This window comes from Cavia porcellus, unplaced genomic scaffold (assembly GCF_034190915.1).
Source record: "Cavia porcellus strain 051 isolate PalLab524CR breed Dunkin Hartley unplaced genomic scaffold, mCavPor4.1 scaffold_29, whole genome shotgun sequence".
NCBI classification, from domain to species: Eukaryota; Metazoa; Chordata; class Mammalia; order Rodentia; family Caviidae; genus Cavia; species Cavia porcellus.
In genome coordinates this window covers 6,439,422-6,462,278 of record NW_026947512.1, presented here as the reverse complement: position 1 = coordinate 6,462,278, position 22,857 = coordinate 6,439,422, and the positions used below count along the sequence as shown (strand labels likewise).

General features: G+C 34.9%; 1 protein-coding gene across 7 annotated transcripts in view; it reads left to right on the top strand.

The window, feature by feature from the left end:
* Window positions 1-22,857, top strand: part of Cep350 (centrosomal protein 350) — a 175,849-nt gene that overhangs the window by 33,787 nt on the left and 119,205 nt on the right. For all 7 annotated transcript variants that reach the window (XM_063239727.1, XM_063239731.1, XM_063239728.1 and 4 more), the window contains exons 7-9: window positions 9,054-9,167; window positions 10,954-11,067; window positions 22,546-22,692. In XM_063239727.1, coding sequence (XP_063095797.1) covers window positions 9,054-9,167; window positions 10,954-11,067; window positions 22,546-22,692 — 375 coding nt within the window. The remainder of the gene's footprint in view (window positions 1-9,053; window positions 9,168-10,953; window positions 11,068-22,545; window positions 22,693-22,857) is intronic.

Here is a 22,857-nt window from a genome sequence, read left to right as displayed (position 1 = left end):
AATTTTTATTAGTATGTGTTTATAGAGTATATAATGGTTACAGTCACTATGGGCAGTTGGTATATTTATGTAACACATTGCAATTTTTTTTCTTTATCCTGTACTATTTGCCTTCCTTCATCTCTTGGTAATCTTCTCTATTGCATAAGATCTATCTCTCTGATTCCTGTTTCCTTTTATTTTACTCTTTATTTATATTTTGGGTTTCTCATATAAGAGAAATCTTGAATTATGTAAGCATGATTAACATTCCAAAGGGGCATCCATTTTCCTGCAAAAACTCAAATTTATCCTTAATGGCAGAGTAGTACTCCATTGTGTTTAAATAACACATTTTCTTATTGATATACGTATGAGCTACTTCCAAGATTTAGCTATTATGAGTTATGCTGTTATATAAACATGGATATGTATGCATCACTGTAATAGGATATCTTTAATTCTTTTGGAGGATACCTAGAAGGGAATAACTGGGTTAAATGAAATTTCTGATTTTGTGAAGAATCTCCATGCTGATTTCTGTAGTGGTTGTGTGAATTTATACTCTTACCAGCAGTGGAAAAGGGTTCCTTTTTCCCCATAGCCTTGCCAACATTTGTTATTATTTGATTTTTTAATAATGGCCATTCTTTTTGGAGTAAGATGGACTCTTATTGTTGTTTTAATTTGAATTTTTCTAACGAGCAGAATATTGAACATTTTTCATGTATTTATTGGTCATTTGTGCTTCTGAAGTGTCTGTTTCAGTTGCCTAGTTTTTGACTTAAATTTTTGAATTGGAATGGGGATCTAGTTTTTTTTAGTTCTTTATATATACTAGCTATTAGTCCTCTGTCTAAGGAGGAGCTGGCAAAATTTTTTTGTCCATTCAGTAGGTGGTCTCTTTATTCAGTTGCTTGTATTCTGCACTGCAAAGAAGGTTTTTAATTTGATGCAGTCCCATTTGTTGGTTCTTGATGCTATTTCCTTTGCAGTTTGGATACTGTTCAGAAAGTCTTTGTCTGTGCCTATGACTTCAAGTTTTACATGTATTATCTTGCAGCATATTGTTTCTGCTGTAGTTTGTTTTTGTAGTTTTTATTTTAAAGAGAATAAATCCAATCAAAACAAAACAGTGTAAGTGATGTAGGACTTCAAAACAAGATAATAGGAAATCAACAATGTTTACCATAATGCTTCTTGTTGTTTTCAGAATAACTGCCTATACCCTCAGATGTAGTAAAAATCAAACCAGAACAGAATAGAACCAATGAAAACAAAACAATAAATACAATAAAGGACTTAAAGACAATAATAAATTCAAAGTGGCTACCCTGATATATCTTATCTTTGAAATGGCTGTCCATGCCATTAGATAAAATAAAATGAAACAAAACAAAACAAAATAAAAACCAATCCAGTAAAACAATGAAAATGATACAGGACTTCAAAACAAAATGATAGGGAATTAACAGTGGCTCCCACCTTCATAAAGAGATCCCTCCTAGATGATGCATAGCATATTGTCTGAATAGATGATCTGGTTTTAGTCCTGCAAAGTCAGTGAAACACTAAACACTACCAGCATTAAGTTATGTTTTACCTCAATAGCTATGATTGCAGCCTGTATTTCTCCAGATCAGCTGGTCACATAGCAGGGGGAGGGGATGGCATTTGGCTCCTCTTGTCTCCCAGCCCACAAGTTGGAAGGGGCTGGCATCTGTTTTTTCCCAGCAGCCTATGCCTGGGTGGCACTGACTCACAGGGAGGGCTTGCTTCTTCTTGTTCATGAATGACGTGGAATCACAGGAAAACACTGGCATCTGTTCTCCCCTTGGTGGCCTGTGCATGATGCCGACTCATATGGGAAGCTTGCTTGTTGTTTCTGTTTTAATATTTAGATCATTTTGATTTTCATTTAGCACTTGGTGAGAGAGACGGATCTAGATTCAATTTTCTTCATGTGGGTAGTCTGTTTTCCCAGCAGCATTTGTTAAAGAGTTTGTCTTTCTTCCAGTGTATGTGTTTTCTGAATGTACCTTGGGTTGTTATTACATCCTCTATTCTCTTTCACTGATCCACATACCTGTTCCATGTATGTCAGTACTGTGCTGTATTTATCATTGTAGGTTTGTAATTAATTTGAAATATGGGATGCCTCCTGCATTGCTCTTGTTTCCCAGGGTTGCTTTTGCTTTTCATTGTCTGTTCTGATTCCATATGAACTTTAAGATTGTTTTCTGTAGTTCTGTGAGGAGTACTGCTGGTATTTTTATTGAGATTGCATTAAATATATGTATCAATTTTAGATGTATGGCTGTCTTGACAGTATTGCCTATCCAGGAAGAGGGGAGTGTCTTTCTATTTTCTGATGTCTTCTTTGATCTCCTTTTAAGTTTTCATTGTAGAGGCCTTTTACTCCCTTGGTTAGGTTAATTCCTAAAAACTTCATTTTTCTTGATGCTGTTGTGAATGGTATTGTTTTCCAGTTTCTTTAGTGGGTAGTTAATTATTACCATATAGGCATGTCACTGATTTTTGTGTGCTAATTTATCTTGTTATATTGCAAAATTTAATTATTTTAGTCTCTTTGGGTGGAATTTTTGGTTATGCTATGGAGAGGATCATATCATCTGTAAATAATAATTCGACTTCTTTGTTTCCCTGTGTGTCTTTTATTTCTTTCTTTGATTACTCTGGCTAATGTTTCAAATTCTATATTGAACAGGACTGGTGTGATAGTGGACATCTTTGTTTTGTTCCTGCTTTTAGAGGGGAAGCTTTCAAATTTTCTTCATTTATTATGATGTTAGTAGTTGGTTTGTCATAAGTGACTTAAATCAAATTGAGATGACCCTGTGGTTTTTGTCCTTGCTTCTGTGTAGATCACATAAACGTTTATTAATTTCCATATGTTGAATCATCCTTGCATCCCTTGGGGATGAAATCCTACTTGGTCATGATGTATGAAGATGGAACTCATGCTTTATTTAATAATTTATCTAAAAGACCAGTTGATGGCTAGGTTTTCCCATACTTTTTTTGCGGGAGGAGGATGACAGGGTCTCACTGTGCCATTCAGGCTGGCCTTTTTAAGTTTACTGTGTAACCCAGGATGGCCTGGAACTCTCAATAATCCTCCTGCCTCAGCCTCCCTAGTGCTGAGATTACAGATGTGCAGCCCCACTCCTGGCTCCTTATTCATATTTATTACTTTTTAAAGAAATCATTATAGAAAATGATTTCCAGTATCCTGATTGATGGATTTTTCCCCCCCTCAATAATAATTTCTTGTGCTGTCTTTTTGGCAGTATAAATGAGAAGCACTTTCTAGGCTGGGCATAGTGGCACATACTTGTGATCACAGCACTTGGGAGCTTGAGGGAGGATGATCAATGCAAGTTTGACACCAGCCTAGGGTACATAGTGAGTGAAAGCCCAGTCTCAAAAAATTAAGTGGAAAACCAAAAAACCACTGTCTTCCAAAGTGGCATTTAAATTTTGTTCCATTTCATTTATTTTTTAAAAATTTCATTTTATTTAATACATAATAAATTTACTTGGTTCATAATTCAAAAGATGAAAAGCACATACCGTACCTTGAAAAGCTTTGTCATGCTTCTGCTCTGACCCACCTGATTCTCTTTCTGGGGGGTACTTGTATTATCAATTTATGTATCTCTCACAGTAGTTTGTGAGTTTTGTGTATTTTCTCTCTTGTCACGCTTCTGCTCTGACCCACCTGATTCTCTTTCTGGAGGTTACTTGTATTAACAATTTATGTATCTCTCACAGTAGTTTGTGAGTTTTGTATATTTTCTCTCTTTTTTAGCTTGATAAACTCATTCTTTACTTTGTTTCTAAAAAACTTTGTTTAGTTATTAAAAAACAGAAATGGGAAGTGTTCTCTGATTCTGTTTTGATAATTCTAAGTGGTGAATACAAACAGTGCTAATGTGATTCTTTCTTGCACTGTGTTGTGCTTAGTTGTCTGCATGTCATTTTCTTTCTCATGTAAATACCAGTGTAGCTAAAGGGCCTATCTTGGTCATTCTTCTTTTATCTCAAAGCCTAGAACAGTGTCATGGACATAAATAAAGAGTTTTTTCCTACATATTCAATTAAAAAAAATTGGACAGAGAAGTGGAAATAAAGACTTGGGAATAAAAAGAAACATGTATGTATTATACTCTTTTTAAAGTTACATGTAGGTGAAAGTGTGAATACAAAGAAAGGCTTTCATAGCAATAAATGTTTCTTAATGAAGGGAGGAAAACATAAACCCAAAATCTGAAACTCTGTAAGTGCTAATGATGACATCAGAGAATTCCACATCTTATCTCATGTGACAGATTACAATCAGAGTGAAGGTGCATAACAGTTTATTCAGAATCCACGAACGAGAAAAGGTCTCAGCTCCCTTCAGTTGTAATGTATCTTACCCAGCTGTAATATATCTTACCCATACCTGCCCAGATTTTCCCACTTAACTTTCCCTACAAAGGATAATAAATGCCATTATTAGAGGCCTGACTCCCTGTCTCTCATGGTAGTTTTCCTACAGTGTCCTGTATAGGGCTGAGACCTATATGTATTATTTAGTTTTTGCTTATTTTCTGCTCTGTGTTGCAGAAATATTGGTGAATGGTAAAAAAGGCCTGCAAATACTTTTGTGGGTAAAAGTTGTAAGAAAAGAAAGAATCGTGTATGTTTGTCAGTATCCTGGAAAGTCAAGCTAGTGTGTGAAATGTCTTGTGGAAGAATATAGAGCTGGAATGACCACCATATATGACCTGAAAAAGAAGAATGATAAACTGTTGAAGTTCTGTGCTGAAAAGAATGAGCAGAAGTAAATGAAAAAATAGAAAAATATTACTTAAAGATCTTGATTGTATTTTAGAGTTAATCCTGTTAGCATTGTATTGAAAATATACTACCTAATGATATATGGAGTCAAATGACCAAAATATCTGTCACAATGAAATGAAATTGAAGGACACTGAATATTCAAGAGACTGGTTGCACAAATTTAAGAAAAGATGCAGCATTAGATTTTAAAGATTTGTAGCAAACATCTGGCAGTCATAGGGCAGGGGAGAAATACAAGTTCATTGCTGATGAAAATCTGGTGCCAGTGTAAGTCTAGTATTCATCAAATATTATTTTGGTGTACCTTCACCAGAAATACACTGATTGCAGCTGATGAGACAACTGCCACAGGATGTCAAGGACAGAAAAACAGTGCTGGGATATACAAATACAGTACAGCAGGCATGTAATAAGTGTAAAATTGCTGTGATAGGCAAAAGCATGTATCCTTGCTGTATTTTGATGACTGGAACCCACGAGTCTGGGGGCAGGCTGACCCTTTATATTTAAAGAGTGAATTTCTTTTTTTTTGTCTTTTTCGTTTTTATCGGTAACAGCGATCGAACTCACAACTGCCTGCTGGCAAGGCAGGCACTTATGCCGCTGAGCTAAATCCCCAGCCCTAAAGAGTGAATTTCTTACTAATGTATAATTGTGCTATTTAAAAGGTGTGGGTTATCAGGGACATCTTTTCTGATTAGTTTCATAAACATTTGTACCAGCAGTTTGTACTCACTGCTGGTAACAGAATTCAGTGATAACTGCAAAGTGTTTTTATCTCTTGACAACTGTTCTGCTCATCCCCTTCAATCAGAAATTCCATCAAAAATAATATTTATGGGCTGGGAGTTAGCAGAATGGTAGAGCACTGGCCTAGCATGCATGAAGCCCTGGATTCAATCCCCAAGTAATTGATCAGTAACAGCTGCCAAAAACAATGTTTGTGCTATGTACTTTTCCCTCCCAAATGTGACTTCATTAATTCAGCCATGTGATTAGAGTGTCCATAAAGCACTAGAAAGTAAATTAAAAAAAAAAATTGGGGGGAGCTGGGGATTTAGCTCAGCCGTATAAGCGCCTGCCTTGCAAGCCTGCAGTTGTGAGTTCAATCCCTGGTACTGATTTAAAAAAAAAAAACAAAACAATTTATTGAGCAGCATGCTAACAGAAGTGTGGGTATAGATAGTTTTCAAAAGGAATTTAACAAGAAGGATGCCATGTATGCTGTTGTTACTAGTTGGAATTCAGTGACTTAAGCATACTACTGGCCTGTGCAGTGATCGGGAATTGTAATGAACAAGGTGAGGAATTTGAAGGATTCTGTATGTCAAGAGAAAAAAAAAAGATGTGTGACATCCTTATATAAGTAAAAAAAGTACCTTCAAAGTCTGTCAGTAACCTGGAAAATGTGGATATTGAAGAAGTTCTTCAGAATGCCAGAATGTTACTGTGTAGCTCAGGCTGGCCTGAAACTTGCAAATTCTCAGTGATCCTCTGGCCTCCATCTCCTGAGTGCTGAGAATATAGGTGTGTACCACTACACCTGGCTGGAAACATTTTTATATCAGTAATAACCAAGGATGAAACAGCTGAAATGAATTGAATCAAGCTGATAGTGATAGTTATACATTTAAAATCTTTCAATAGGCCCATCACATGTTCACCAAGTCATGTGTAGGCATTTTTTCAGTAGCTGCAAGGTTAACATCACCTTTTCATGAAATTCTGACGTCTTTGCTTTCTGATGGTTCAATATATGCAAACTTTTTTGTGTATAAAATTATTAAGAATGTAAAAATAACTTCAGACTGTATATATATGCATTGTATATAGAGCATATAAAACAAATGAATTTCATATTTAGATATGAGTTCCATTCCCAAAATATCTTATTATGTATGAATAAATATTTCAAAATGCAAAGTATAAAATCTAAAACACTTTTGGGTAAGGCATACTAAACCTCTAGTCCATTTTATCTAATACCTGTAAAGGACTTTTACCAATTTTGGATTCCAGCCTATTTTTTATATTGATTTATTCTACAAATATTGGTTATCCATTTCTTGATAAACTAAACCCATCCTAAAATATAAATACTTACACTACTTTGGTTATCGTCTATATTTAATTATTAGTTTGTACATATCACTTAAAATTCATTATATTTCTTTTTTTTTGGTGCTGAGGATTGAACTTACCACCTAGAGCTTGCCCGACAGGTGCTTACCCCGCTGAGCTAAATCCTAGGTGCCCCCCATCCCTTTTTTTTTGTCTTTTTGAGACTGGGTCATGCTATGCAGTTCAGGCTGGCCTTGGGCTCACTTTATAAGCCCAGGCTGGTCTTGAACTTGAAAATATTCCACCTACTTTAGCCTCCTGAGTGCTGGGATTACAGGGGTGCACCACCACGCCCGGCTGAAATTCATTGTATTTCTATTTTTTTTTCTTTTTTTACCAGTACCAGAGATTGAACTCATGACCATGCACTTGCAAGGGAGGCGCTTATGCCGCTGAGCTAAATCCCCAGCCCCAAAGTCATTGTATTTCTTAAGTGGTAGTGATAAATTTGAAGTGAAAAATCAGAATAGTAATTCCTTGAAAGTATCACAAATGTAATGTTTGTTGAAAAATTGAACATTTTTGTTTTGTTTTTGTGGTGTGGGTATTGAATCCAGGGCCTCATATATGCTAGGCAAGTGCTCTACCACTGAGCTACAACTCTAGCCCCAAATGTATGTATTTTAAATACCATTTTTCACCCATTGGATAAATTTTGCCTATATAAAGTGCAACTTAGCCATTTATTTAGCCATAGGTAGAAACGGATAGAATATTTTTTAAAGGACACTTAGTCAAACCCTGTCTAAAGATAAAATTTATACAGATGGGTAGCAACTAATGTCTGTCTTCAAAGACAGGAATAATGACTAGTGTCGTTCTGTTATTCTTGAGTAGTTTTTCTAAAATCTGTAATTTATGATTGACATCGTTTTATCATTAGTGCTTCTCTTCTAATCTTACTCTTTGAATAAATGTATATATTATTTATTTCACTGATGCCTTTTCTAAATGGTATTTATTAGCAGATTATGTGTTAGCTAGTTATGCATTCTTTTAGAAGCTTAAAGCTGCTCAACATTAGTTATTACCAAAGTACAAATCGAAACTACAGAGATTCTACTGTATGTCTGTTAGTGTGGCTATAATAAAATTGACATTAAGTACTGAGGAGAAATCAGAATCCTTGTCTTTGCAGCTAATATAAAATGGTGCTATTGCTTTAAAAAATTTTTCTCAAAAAGTTAAGAGTTATGATAATGACAGCATTTGATTTCTATATATTATATTTTAGGGAATTGAAAATATGTCCACATAAAAACTTGTGCAAGAATGTCCATAGCAGCATTGTTAAAACAACCCCAAAGTAAAACACCAGATATCCATCTGTGGGTGAATGGTTAAACAAAATAATATATCCATACAGTGAAATATCACTTGTCACTAAAAAGAAATGAAGTCATGATACATGTTAGATGATGATTCAACCTTGAAATCATACTATATGAAAAAAGCGAGACACAAAAGACCACCTAATATACAATTCTATATAATGTTCAGAATGGACAAATTTATAAAGATAGATTAGTAGTTAGGGATGGAGGAGGTCATATGGGGAGTGACACAATAGATTCAGAATTTCTTTTCATTGTGATGTGAAATACTCTAGAGTTAGGTAATGCTGATAATTGTACAGCTTTGTAAATATACTAAAGTCTGGTGTGTTACATACTTTTAAAAGTATATAAATGATCTCACTTAAAATATATATACATCTGGGCATGATGGCACAGGACTATAATCCCAACATGTCAGGGAGAGGCACGTGCACTTCAATCAAATTCAATCCCAGCCTGGACAATTTAGTGAAACTCTGTCTCAAAATTAAACAAACAAACAAAATACAGCTGGGGATATAGTTTAATACAAAGGCCTTGGGTTCAATCCCCATGTACTACAAAAACGAGGAAGACGAAAGGTACAATATGGAAAACATAGGTTTGGGATTTAGCTGGGTGGTGCAAGCACCTGTGTGGCAAACACAAGGTTGTGAGTTCGATCCCTGGTACCAAAGAGGGAAAAAAAATGAAAAATCATATAAAGCAATTTTAATATGAATATTCTATGTTGATGGTATATACTAGGTTTCAACCCTTCAGAGACCAAGATTAGAACACCTGATGGGAAAGTGTGGCAAGAGGCTGAATTTCAAACTATGAGTAGAGAATTGTACCAAGACTTGGCACTTCATTTTGCAGGTAAGAGTAGAATATTTTTTGAGTATCTTATTATGCATGCCATCTAATTAATAATATAAATTAATATTTAAATATAAAATTGTCTTCAAGGTAAAAATTTTCCCTTTCTATCCTGAAATACTAGTGGTTTCAGTTCTAAGGTTTTTAGCCTCTGGGCTCTGCCCCAGGGTTAAAATTAGCCTACATGGCCAATGAGACTGGTTTTTTTTTTTTTTTTTTTTTGAGACTGCTATTTTTAAACTAAGTGACTTTTGGAGTCAGAACTACCTGAGTTAAAGGAAACAGAGTCTGGCTGAACATTATTTCTGATACACCTTTCAAGTCTTTGAAATGATAATTTGCCAATTACCAGACACAGAAAGAAAAGCAAGCATTATATAGAGGGAATAAAGTTATAGAATTAGAAATAGGAGTATGATGTCAGGCAAGATATTGTGTACTTAATTTTGTAAATTTTGCAGTTGAGGAAATGAACTCTCAAAAGAGTGATTTTCCCAGGGTTGCACAGAGTAAAGAACTGAAGCCAATATTCAAAGCTACATGTATCTGACCAAGTGTGTAGACCTCAAGCTTTAGAGTGACATTTTGTGACCTGTAATTCCCTCACTCTGGGAAGCTGAGGCAGGAGAAACACAAGTTCAAGCCCAGGCTGGCCAATTTAGCAATTGTACTGAAACTTTCTCTCAAAATATATAAAATAAATAGGGCTTGGGAATGTAGCTCATTTTGGAGGTCTGGCTTCTACCCCTATTACTACCAAAACAAAACAAAACAAAAAAACTATATATATAGGTATACAACAGTATAAAGTTTTTTATGTTGAACCTTTTAAATGAATCTGTAAAAGTGCTTGCTTCTGAAATGTAGTATATATAGTGATCTTAGTTTTGAAATCATTACTATTGTAATTTTTTTTCTATTTGTGAAAACAAGATAAATTTCTTCAGGATTTTCTGAAGAAAAGAATTAGAATTTAGCAGTGGAGTAATGATACTCTTTAAGATCTTTCCATGAGAGGAGTTGACATTGGGAGTTTGTGGATCATAGAAATAGTCTCCGTGAAAATTTCTTTTGCCCTACATGATCTTTATATACTATTCTCCTCCTTATCCATTGGTGATGCATTCCAAGACCTCCAGAAGATGTCTGAATCTGCAAATACAATGGAATAATATTTATACTTTGATTTTTCCTATATATACTTATGATAAAATTGAATTTATACATTTAGACACAGTAAGATGAATGAGAGTAATACAGCATACAGTTTTTTTTTTTCCTTATTAAGTCAACAGCTTTCACCTTTTCACTTAGTTGAAAGCATATTATAGCTTTTCTTTGGCATATCCAAATTGTAGCATCATCATTTTTTTGAGCCCTGGGGCTATTACTAAGTAAAATAAGGTTTACTTGAAAAGAAGCTATATGATACGACAGTCACAATTGGGCTCATAACCTAGACAGCTACTGAATGACTAATGGGCAACTAATGATGAGTGGGTAGCATATGCAGTGGGGATGTGCTGGACAAAGGGCTGACCTATAATGGACTGGATGGAACTTGATGTTGGAAGATTCATCATGTTCAGAATGGTGGACAACTTAAACTTCTGAATTGTTTATTATTGAAATTTTTCATTTAATGTTATCAGATTGCAGTTGACCTTCAGAAACTGAAACCATAGAAACTACAGAAGGGGAAATTAGTATACTGATTTTTCACTGGGATAGGATGAATAGGTGAGTAAGAATCATAACAATTGCTGTAAATGTTGTTGTTTTTCAGATGATACCTCTGTAAAAGAGAAACCTGCTGAAAAAACTAAAGAGAAAAAAGTGGTAAAGCCAGTACGAAAAATCCAAAAGGTAGCACAGTTATCAAGTCCAGAATGCAAAACAGGTTAGTTTTCAATATTGTATTCATCCAAAACTTACATATTACTGAAATGGAAGCAATATAGATAGAAATATTCGTTACCAAATGTTCTCAATGGTTGTCATATATAAAAATATAGTATATTATATGCATCATTATTGTGTGTGTAGTGTATTGAAGCATAATTGATGTAAAATAAACTGTACATATTTGGTATATATCACTGGAAAATTTCACAGATGTATATAAAACCATGAGACCATTTGTTCATTATTTGTTTTGGATACTGAATGCATCTGTCACTCCCAGTTTTTCTGTCTTTTTTTAATAGAAATTAACTACTGAATCCAATTCCTGGTACCCACAAAAAGAAAAAAACAAAAGAAATTAACCAGCTTAAAGTACCTTTATATAAAGTACATATATATTTTGTGTAAAGGGAGCTTTCATTGACTCCCTTGGGAACAAACATTGCACATCAGAATTATGACAGTCCTTGCTAGAAGTGATCAGCTTGGATAGAGAATAGATCAAACTATAATAAGGATTTATAGTTCCATAGTGATTAATATTGCAACCTTGATTTAGATTGGCTGGATTTTCAGCTAGCTTTATTCCTTTGGCAAAACAAGTAAGTTTTAGTGTGCCTTAGTTTCTTCATATGTAAAATAGGAAAGCAGTAGTGTTTATCTTGTAGGATTGTTATAAGAACTTAAAGTCCCAGAGCCAAACATGCGTGAGTTGAATCTCAGCCCATGGTGGAAGCTTTGAAACATCGTTCCTAGTTGAAAAGATCATGCCCAGTGTCCGAAATAACCAGAGAATGCATGGGAGGTCCCTGTGGGCCTAACTGGGCCATGCTCAGCAACCTCCAAGCAGCGAGCAGTTGCCTGCAGCCTGCCCTGGGAACCAAAAGTGGGCCAGGTGATTCCCAGCACATGGGGGAAGCTTTGAAACATCACTTGAAACCTGGAAATATAGGAAAATGACAAAATAAAAGAGCAAAATGCAATCTCAAACTTCCAGCCCAACCCAAGCAAGCCTAGATGTGGACACAGAAGAAAATAAAGCCATACACTTGAAATTCCTGAAACGATAACAACTGAAGTAACGAAACAACTCTGGGAAGCTATAAAAGAACTCAGATCAGAAATAATCACCTAAACAGAAGAGGAAATGATAAATGTAATGAAAGAAATGCTGAATACCTCTAAAGAAGACATAGTTACAAAATTAGAGAAACAATGCAAAAAGATGGAAACCTTGAATGAACAATATAAGAAACAAACAGTGCATGCAGCAGATTCAGAGGGATATACAGGAAATCAAAAATTACATTGAAAGTTGACAAAACTGCCTCAATGAATGTAAAGATAGAATTTCAGACCTTGAAGACAAGATTGCAGCTAGTGAACAAGAAAGGAAACATCTTTTAAAAACAACAAGGAATCGGGAAATAACAATTCAACAGCTACGGGATGATGCAAAGAAAAACAACATTAGATTGACAGGTATAAATGAAAAAGAAGGTGACAATGCTAATGATATCAAGAGGCTATTTGCAGAAATCATAGCTAAAAATTTCCCAAACATGAGAATGGAAACGGACATACAGATCAGTGAAGCATATAGAACTCCAAATAACCATAATCAAAATGAAACGAAACCCAGACATACAGTAATCAATATCCCAGAAATCCAACATAAGAACAGAATATTAAAAGCTGCTAGAGAGAAGAGACAGATCATCTATAAAGCAGAGCTTATCAGATCACAACAGACTTCTCAACACAAACAATGAAGTCAAGAAGAGCATGAAGTGAAGTATTTCAGGTCCTAAAGGAAAATGAATTCCAACCCAGTGTGATGTACCCTGCAAAACTGTCCTTCAAAATGGATGGAGAAATAAGTTACTTCCACGACAAAGAACAGCTGAAGAACTTCATGACCACCAAACCAAGCCTCAAAGAATACTGAAAGACATTCTAGACAGACATAGGAAAAAAACCACTAAACAAGGCAAACAATTAAACAGAGTGGAAAGGTAAAGAATCAACAGCAGAAAGATTAACATGTCAAAAATAAACCAATAAATATCAGTTATAACCATGAATGTAAATGACCTCAATTCACCAATGAAAAGAAACAGACTGGCAGAATGGATCATGGAATAGCATCCAACCATATATTGTATATAAGAAGCTCATCTAACCCAAAAGGAAACTCATAGACTGAATGTCAACGGATGGAAAACAATATTTCATGCAACAGGATCCCCAAAAAAGCAGGGGTAGCTATTCTATTTGCAGACAATGTGAACTTCAAACCAAGAATGATCCAAAGAGATCACGAAGGTCACTAGATACTAGTTAGGGGAAAACTTCAAAAGGAAGAGATAACAATCTTAAATATATATGCACCAAATTCAAGAGCACCCAGCTATACAAAACAAATATTAGGGCTGGGGATTTAGCTCTGTAACATAAGCACCTGCCTTGCAAGCAGGCAGTCATGAGTTCGATCCCTGGGACTGATAAAAAAAAAAAAAACCAAATACAGAAATGAAAAATCAAATAAGCAATAACATAATTATAACAGGAGACCTTAACACGCCATTGACATAAAGAGACAGATCAACTAGAGAGAAAATCAGCAAAGAAATAACAGAACTGAATCACACTTGTGAACAAATGGACTTGGTGGACGTATAGTGTTCTACCCAACAACATCAGAATATACATTCTTCTCAGCAGCACGTGTAATGTTCTGTAAAATAGGTCATATACTAGTCCACAGAATATGCTTAAGTAAATGCAAAAGAATTGAAATAATCCCATGCATGTTATTGGATCATAGCACCATGAAACTGCAAATTAATGATAAAAGAAACTGCAAAAACCCCACAAACACATGGAAATTGAATTATAAATTCCCAAGCAACCATGGGTCACAGAGGAAATTGAAGAAGAAATTAAGCAATATCCACAAGCAAATGAAAATATGAATACAACTTAGCAGAATCTGTGGGATGCAATGAAAGCAGTCCTTAGAGGAAAATGTATTGTGGTGAATTCTCACATCAGGAAAACAGAACAAACACAAATAAACAACGTGATGCTACACCTCAGACATCTAGAAAAAGAAGAGCAAGTTAAGCCCAAAGCCAAAAGAATGGAGGAAATTATAAAAGTCAAGAGTAAAAATCAATGTAATAGAGAATAAGAAAACAGTCCAAAGAATCAATGAATCAGAGTTGTTTCTTTTCTTTTTTTTTTTTTTTGTCTTTTTCGTTTTTATCGGTACCGGGGACCGAACTCACGACCGTCTGCTTGCAAGGCAGGTGCTTATGCCGCTGAGCTAAATCCCCAGCCCCTAGAGTTGTTTCTTTGAAAGAATAAATAAAATTGATAAGCTTGTAGCCAACCTTATTTAAAAAAGGAAAGAAAAAAAACAATACAATAAGGAATGAAAAGGGTAAAATCACTACAGACCTTATGGAACTGCAGAAGATCATCAATACCTATTTCTTTTTTTTTATTATTATTACTATTTAAAGAAAGACAAGACAAAATAGAAAACGGGCAGAAATAGTACATACTTTCAAAGAAAAGAAATAAACAGTAATAAATCACTAGTTGATGTATACATATTGTCCTCCCACAAATAGTTGTTCAAGACACAAAAGTGGAACATATAAATGGGAATTCAATCAGGGAGACTGCAAACAGTTCTGTTCAACTATCCAACAAAAACTAAGTAATATGGCTATCAATCCTATATACTTAGACATGTACGCATTTATCCATATCTACATTTATGCTGAGACCTAACAAAACTTATTAGATTAAAATCCTTCTGAACTAAGATTAATAATATTGCTGGATTTCACATCATAACACTCCAGAATCAGTACTTGATACTGCAGTGCCCCTTTTTTTCCTTCAAAGTATTTGTTTATTTCATCATGTGTCATAAGATCAGTTCTCATAAACTGTTTATAGGTTTTACGCAAGCATGAGTCTTAACATGTATTTCTATCCTTTCTATATTAGAGGGAGAATCAGAACAAAGCAGGACAGAACTAAACATATTCCTATAGACACATAAAACTAAAAAGACATATAAAATGCTGTATAAAGAGTTCTACCATGGTCACTGTGCTGTTTGTTATCATCAACAGAATTGGCTATATCGTCAGATAAACTATAATTGAACATATCAGTACATAACAGAATTAACAGAATTACAACTTTGTAGATAGTGTAGAGCTACAAAAATAGGTAGTAATCAAATCAGAATGGGTATTGTAGTGAATCATTGTCATTTTCAGTACAGTTGACTATACTCCTCAACTTGATACCAGGAACCTAACAGTTTTGAATAAAATCTGTCAATAATAAGCAGCAATCAGACAAGTCAGATTGAACTAAGATCAGTCATGATACAACAGTATAAGTCATACAGGGATCCTGATTGAGTTAATAGGAAATTAAAGATGACCACTGTGCTATGTCCTGATATCTTCGGGACAGCTGTCTGTGCCCTCAGATCCAGTGTTTGTATACAAACTGGGACGGGACAATTCCCAACCAAGCAGAATGGTGTGAGTAATAAGGGTTTTAATTCCTGATACACTATTAGCTATATCTTCTGCTGTTTTTTTTTTTTTTTAAGACTATTCCTCCCTTTTACTCTCCCAGAATGAACTGTGTATTGTTGGGTCTCCCGAACACTCACGGTTTTATATTGGGGGGGGCAACCTGTTATTTACCTGTTTCTGAATTTTCTCACTCCTGGGCTGGATTTCTAGTTATATTTCTTCATTTATTAAAGCCTGTCAGTCAACCTATCCATAAATACTGGTCCAGTTACCTCTATTACTATCTGGTTCCCTATCACATTGAGTTCCATTTTCTCATATTTGATTTTGGTCCATATAACCTTCCTCAGGCTAGTTATATTTCCTATAAAGAAGCCTCTCAGTGGACCCTACCTGTTGATCCACCCTGCCTGCGATTCTCTTTTTTCCCTTAAGTTAATGTATCTAGGCCATCTATATTAGAAATTATATCCAACCTTCTTTGCCTCATTTCTGTTGAACTCTTTTTCTGTCATTAGTTGTCAGTTTGTCTTCATTTCGCTTTCTGCTCCATTCATTGTGGCCTCTCTGCCACTGTTTCTGGAATCCTGGTACTTTTCTCTCTCTTTAGAATGTCCTGCAGTATTCTCTATAGAGTTGGATTGGTGGTTGCAAATTCCCCCAGTTCTTTATCTTGGAAGCACCTTGTTTCTCCATTAATTTCTAGGGACAGTTGTGCAGGATATATCAATCTTGGCTGGAGGTTATTGTCTTTCAAAGCCTGGATTATTTCGCCCCATGCTCTTCGTCATTTGATGGTTTCACGAAGAAGTCTGCTGTAATTCTGATGGGTGTTCCCTTGTAAGGGATCTGTTTCTTGTCTCTGACAGCTTTTAATATTCTGTTCTTATATTGGATTTCTGGAATCCTGATTATTATATGCCTGGGTGTAGTTCTGTTTTGATTGTAGGTGGCTGGAGTTCTGTATGCCTCATACATGTGAGCATCTTTTTCTTTTCCTATGTTTGGGAAGTTTTCCTTAATTATTTCTGTGAATAGCCTTTGCAGTTCATTTGTTTGTATCCCTGCTTCTTCCTTTACATTCTTAATTCTTAAGTTATAGATCCTCTTGTCGTCTTCTAGCCTTTGCATTGTCACTGCTTATTTCTTTGTTATTTTTAAGAAGTTTTTCCTTTCATTTTCCCTCATTACAAACCTGTCCTCCAGTTCAGATAATCTATCCTTAGTTTCTTTCAAGCTGTTATGCCAGCTTTCAATAGAGTTTTTAGTTTCCTGGTAATCTCTTTGAACCTGCTTCATGTATTCTATGTTTTCTCTATTTCTCCATCAAACACTTCTCGCTTTTTTTTTTTGTTGTTGTTCCTCCATTCTACCATCTGTTTTTCTTGGGTGGTGCTTAGCATTTCTTTAATTATTCTATTTATATCTTGCTTTAGTTGGTTAAATACTTCACTTTTGAACTCATCTATGAGGTCCCGGAGATATCGCTTTATGTCTATTGGTGCAATGCCCGATATTGCATGTTTTCTGTCCTCTTTCTCCTTTGCATTTACCTTTCCTGGATCAGTGTTCTCAGGATTGGGGACCGATGACCCTTTCTTGTTGCCTCCTCTTCTCATATTTTTTGTTCCTTCCATACAGGCGTATATAGGAGGCCCAGTATCTTTCTTTGTCAGTTTCAGTTTGTCTGAAGCACGCTGACTAGGTGGTCCCGCCTACTGCAGTGTACTAGGAGGTACAGACCTGGGCAGCCTATGTTGGGTCTGCCCCTCCAGGTCTACCTGCTGAAGGCTTCACTGTGTTAGGGTATACTTCCAGGTGCAGGGATTTGATTTTGATCTGCCCGGTCTCAGAATATCCTTTGTTGGAGCCTCTTTGTTTATGGAAGGGTCTTTATTCCTCTCACTCACCACAGGTTGATGCAAGATTCCCTGCCAGCTCTGCTCTCAATTCAGTTCGCTGATTTGTACTCTCAGAGCATTCGCGTCTCCAGTGAGTTGAAAGTAGCCGGCTATCCTGGCTGCGCCAATTCAGATGTGGCAGCAGCAACGAGTTCAATCCACCAGTTCAAGTGGCGGCACCGAGATTTTAGCTGTTCCAATCATGGCATTAGGACTGCATTTCCAGTTGGTTTCTCTCGGCTTAGTTTGTTCCTGGGTCAGCAAGGTACATCTCCCTCTGCTTAGGACTCTCCACGCCGCACCATTTCTGGAATCTAAGCTGGTTATCTCAGAGAGCCTCTGTAGCTCCTCTTGTCTATCTGCCATCTTTTCTCAATCCCATCAATACCTATTTCAAAAACCTCTACTCTCATAGGCTTGATAACACAGAAGAAATGGACAGATTCTTACAAACATATGAATTCCCAAATCTGAGTCAAGAAGATGTAAAACTTCTGAATAAACCAATTTCAATTAATGAAATTGAAAATGTAATTAAAACCAACAAAGAGAAGCCTAGGTCTAGACAGATTCACTGCACAATTCTACAAGAAATTCAAAAAAGATTTAATGCTGACACTCCTCAAACTCTTCAATGAAATTGAAAGGGAAGCAATTTTCCCTAATTCATTCCTGGAAGCAAATATTACTCTTAATACCAAAAGCTGAGAAAGACCCAAACAAAAAAGAGAACTACAGGCCAATCTCCTTAATCAACATCGATGCAAAAATTTTCAATAAAATTTTGGTAAACAACATCAAGAAGATTATATACCATAGCTGTACACCAGGAATGCAGGGACGGTTCAAGATATGCATATCAATAAATGTAATCTACCATATCAATAGAGCCAAAAATAAGAGCCACATGATCATTTCTATAGATGCAGAAAAAGCTTTTGACAAGGTCCAACACTTACTCATGATAAGAACCTTACAGAAAATTGGAATAGATGGCCTTTACCTTAATATGAGATAAACCATCTATGACAAACCAATAGCCAGCATCATATTAAATGGCCAAAACCTGAAAGCCTTTACTCTAAAATCAAGAACAAGGCCAGGATGCCCATTATCACCACTCCTATACAATATAGTTCTGTAAATACTAGCCAGAGCAATAAGACAAGAGAGAGAAATAAAAAGATAGAAAAAGAGGAAGTTAAATTATCATTATTTTCAGATGACATGATACTGTACATAAAAGACCCCCAAAGCTCCATTGAAAGGTTCCAAGATATAATTAATAAATTCAGTAATGTAGTTGGGTATAAAGTCAACACTCAAAAATCAATAGCATTCCTACACACTAACAACAAAATCACTGAGAGAAATAAGAGAAGCCACACCTTTCACAGTAGCATCCAAAAATATGAAATACTTAGGAATCAACCTAAGAAAAGAAGTAAAAGATCTATTCAGAGAAAATTATAATCCTCGCAGAAGAAAAATTGAAGAGGACCTCAGAAAATGGAAAGACATCTCTTCTTCATGGATAGGAAGAACGAACCATTTAGTAAAGAGACTATCTTTCTTCAGTGAATGTATTTGGCCCCTTTATCAAAGATAAGGGTAAGAATATGCTCAAAAGGGGAAAAATATTATCTCAGGAAAAATGAGGGGAAAAAGAAGGGAAAAGAAAAAATATTTATAATTATATAAACACACTTAGGATAGCTAAGATGATTGTGCTATAGATTCTGTAAATTCTTGGAACAAAATAGTTAACATTTATAGAAATGGAACAATTGTGCATATTATTGTGTGGTGATCTGAGGAACTTTTGAAGATCATTATGTAAAATAACAATCCTAGTTACGTTCCTACCACCTTGTTTTGAAGGCCTGTATTGTCAGTGTTTTGGGCTCTTTGCTATTGTTATTTGTCTTTTTTGTTTCATGTTTTTTTAGAAATTTGTTTTGTTTTGTTTTTCCCTCTAATACAGAAAGAATAAGTACACATGTAGAGACTCATACTATGTAGAACTTCTCCTAAATAGTGTATAACTTTGATTATATAATGCACGATGAGATGAATACCTACTTTGAAGAAAAAGAGACACAATGGTACCCAGTGCTGATTCCGTAGCATCATGCTGTTGAATCCAGCAATACTGTTATTCTTTGTTCAGAGTGATTTTAGTCTGTTTTGTATTGTTTAATTTCAACAAGCATGAAGGTATGGATAGCTATTTTGAAGAGAATGAGAGACATTATGGCAGCCATTGTTGACTTCTCTGTTGTCTGGTTTTGAAGGCCTATAATGCCTTCATCATTTTGTTTTGATCAGTTCTATACTATTTTGTTTTGTATGAACTCATTGTGTGTGAAGGTATGGACAACTATTTAGAAGAAAACAAGAGGCAATAATAGACAGTGATGATCTCCTGTTTTGCTTTGAAATCTGTCTCTTACATTGTTTTCTTCTGATCTACTTTGTTTTGCTTTGTTATGTTTAGTTTTACCCTCCCTTTACACTTCTGCAAAAGATCTATTTCCTTGTTACCTATTATCTTTTATTTCTTTCTTTAAAGTGAATATTTTTGTGTGATATTGTATAGTAGTGTTGCCAAGGCCATGGTATGATATGAAGCACAAAGTGCACCCTAACTTGGAGCACTAATGTTGGATTGTATTTTTCCGTTTTTGTGTTAGGCTAATTCCCATGTGTGTACTACAGCATGTCCTAGAAACCAGTGAAGGTGAATCTTTTAGAGCTTTTCTTGATAACAGACAGCTTACTGTGACATGTGTGCCACTACTGACCTAGACAATCATTTAATGTGCTGAAACTATATGACTAGTTTAACTAGTGAAAGGTTTTTTGTTTTTTCAGTGATTGCATTAGACTTTCAGAAAGCCAGAATTTAGAAATACACACCCATCATATTCGGAAGTCAGCGTTTATAAATATGTATTCATGTTTGTTTATTTTTAACTAAGAATATTAAGCTGAAATTAAAGAGACGTCTTTTCTTATTTTTCTTAAGAACATAAACTATAAGTAGAAGGAGCAATAGGCTTAAAATGTTCTAAATATTTTGGTTACTAACAAATACAAAAACATTTAATTTCATTTACACATTTATGTACCTTTTAAAAATTGATGGTTTAATTAAAACCATACTTCCTTTTTTCATAGTTCTTTTAAATTTTAAACTTTTAAAGAAACTCTTATTTATTATTAATACAATACAATAATGTCACAGATTTTTAAAAATGGAAGAGATTATATCTGTGCTGACATAGATTACTAGTATTTTGTGTATTTTCTTACAGTTAATCTTTAAATTCGTATTAATATGATTGTGATCACTGTATACCTATACTTTTTGGGGAATCAAACTCACAATCTTGTGCTTGCCAGGCAAGTGCTTATACCACTGAACTATATCCCTGGCCCCAACTTTTTTTTGAATATATAAATTTTATTGTTTTCTCTTTGCATTTTTTCAGAAAAATATTTCTGTTTTTTCCTAGGAAGATTGTTATTTTTAATGACCATACACTACTGTGACTTGAAGAGAAATAGTAAATATTCTCTGTTTTAGATCAGTATTTAGGTTAACCTTAATATAGAAGTTGGTAGAGTCAACATCTACATTTTGTTTTTTGAATTTATAAATTTCTGCTAGTTTTATTATTTGATCAAGAGCGATGAGCACTGGGGTTCCTGACACATAATGCTATAGTTTATAAAAAGAAATTATGCTCACTTACATTTCAACAAGCAGTATGTAGTAATTTTATTATAGTTTTGCCAGCATTGACTGTCAGTGTAAAAACTATTTTTTATAAACAACTATATATGTTGAAACAGTGGCCCATGCCTGTGATACCAGCATTTGGGAGGCTGAGGCAAGAGGATTCCGCAAGTTCAAGACCAGCCTGAAATGCAGTGATATTCTGTCTCCAAAATAAATAAATAAATAATCTTAATTAGTTTTATTTAATTGTATTAATTAACTTATCAATTCATTTATTGATTGCAGTACTGGGATTATCTCTAGGGCCTTTGCAGTGATCTAAATCTTCCCTTTTTATTTTTAATTATTTAGTTTTTACTCTTCGTATTTTTATTTTGGAGACAATCTGGTTAAATTGCCTAGGTGGGACTTGAATTGATATCCTCTTGCCTCAGCCTTCTAGAGTGCTGTAATTACAGGCATGCAGCACTACTCTAGCTTTATGAAGTACAGTTTCATTATTTTCATTGTTATTCCATTTCTCTGATCTTTGCATAAACACTTTACAAGTCTTTTTATAGTTTCTATTTTATAAGTTCTTTAGGTCTTTTGTTGCTTTTAGGTTACTGTCTACTTTGAAATGATCATCTAATTTTAGTTTTCTTATAGTAACAAGTAAATTAAATCTTTTTTCCCGTAAACAGCTGTATATATTGAAACAGACTTATGTTTCTGAACTTACATAATGAGAGCAATTTATTATTTTTAAAGAACAATTTAAAATGTTCATATCTTTACCTTTATAATATTGTTATGTAAAAAAAGTAGTGGTATATATCTATGGTATGTGTCTATGAAATATGATGTGACAGTCTGTTACAGGACTGGGGATTTAGCTCAGTGGCTCAAGTAAGCCGCTGAACTAAATCCTAATGAGCCTAGTAAGAGCTTGCTTACTGAGCTGCCTAATAAGCATGAGGTTCTGAGTTCATCCCTGGTATCCAAAAACCAAACAAAACAAAGTCTCAGTTACACTGTCTCCTTCAAAGATGATCACATTGTTAACTACAATGTTCCTCAAAGTATTTTTCCTGTGCTAAAAGTAATTCATTTGTTCTGTCCAGAAAACATACATTTTATCCTGTGTTTATTGTATTATAAAGCTTTTGATCTTAGCCGAAGATAAACATAAGATTAAGTCCTGTTTGGTTGAGTAGATGCACTTCTTAGAGCTAAATTTTAAGTTTTAAATTCAGTGCAATTTGTATATATTTTAGGCAGTACTCGTCTGATTAGTACATCTTCTTGGCGAGATGGACAAAAACTTGTAAAGAAGATACTGGGACCTGCTCCTAGAGCAGAACAGAGAGAGCGGAGACCAGCATCAAGTGACAGAAGCAGGGGAGAGAGAATTGCTAGGTTTGGTGAGTAGCTTCTGTCAGGCCATCCAAAGAGACAATATACTCTTGAGCATGCCCTGGCTCAGAAAGGGAGATGTTCTGTAGGTTCAGCTAGGTCATCTCTGCATGTTGTAATAGTATCCAAAAATACTGTGTAAGATGGATATTGATTATATTTGGCTATAGTGA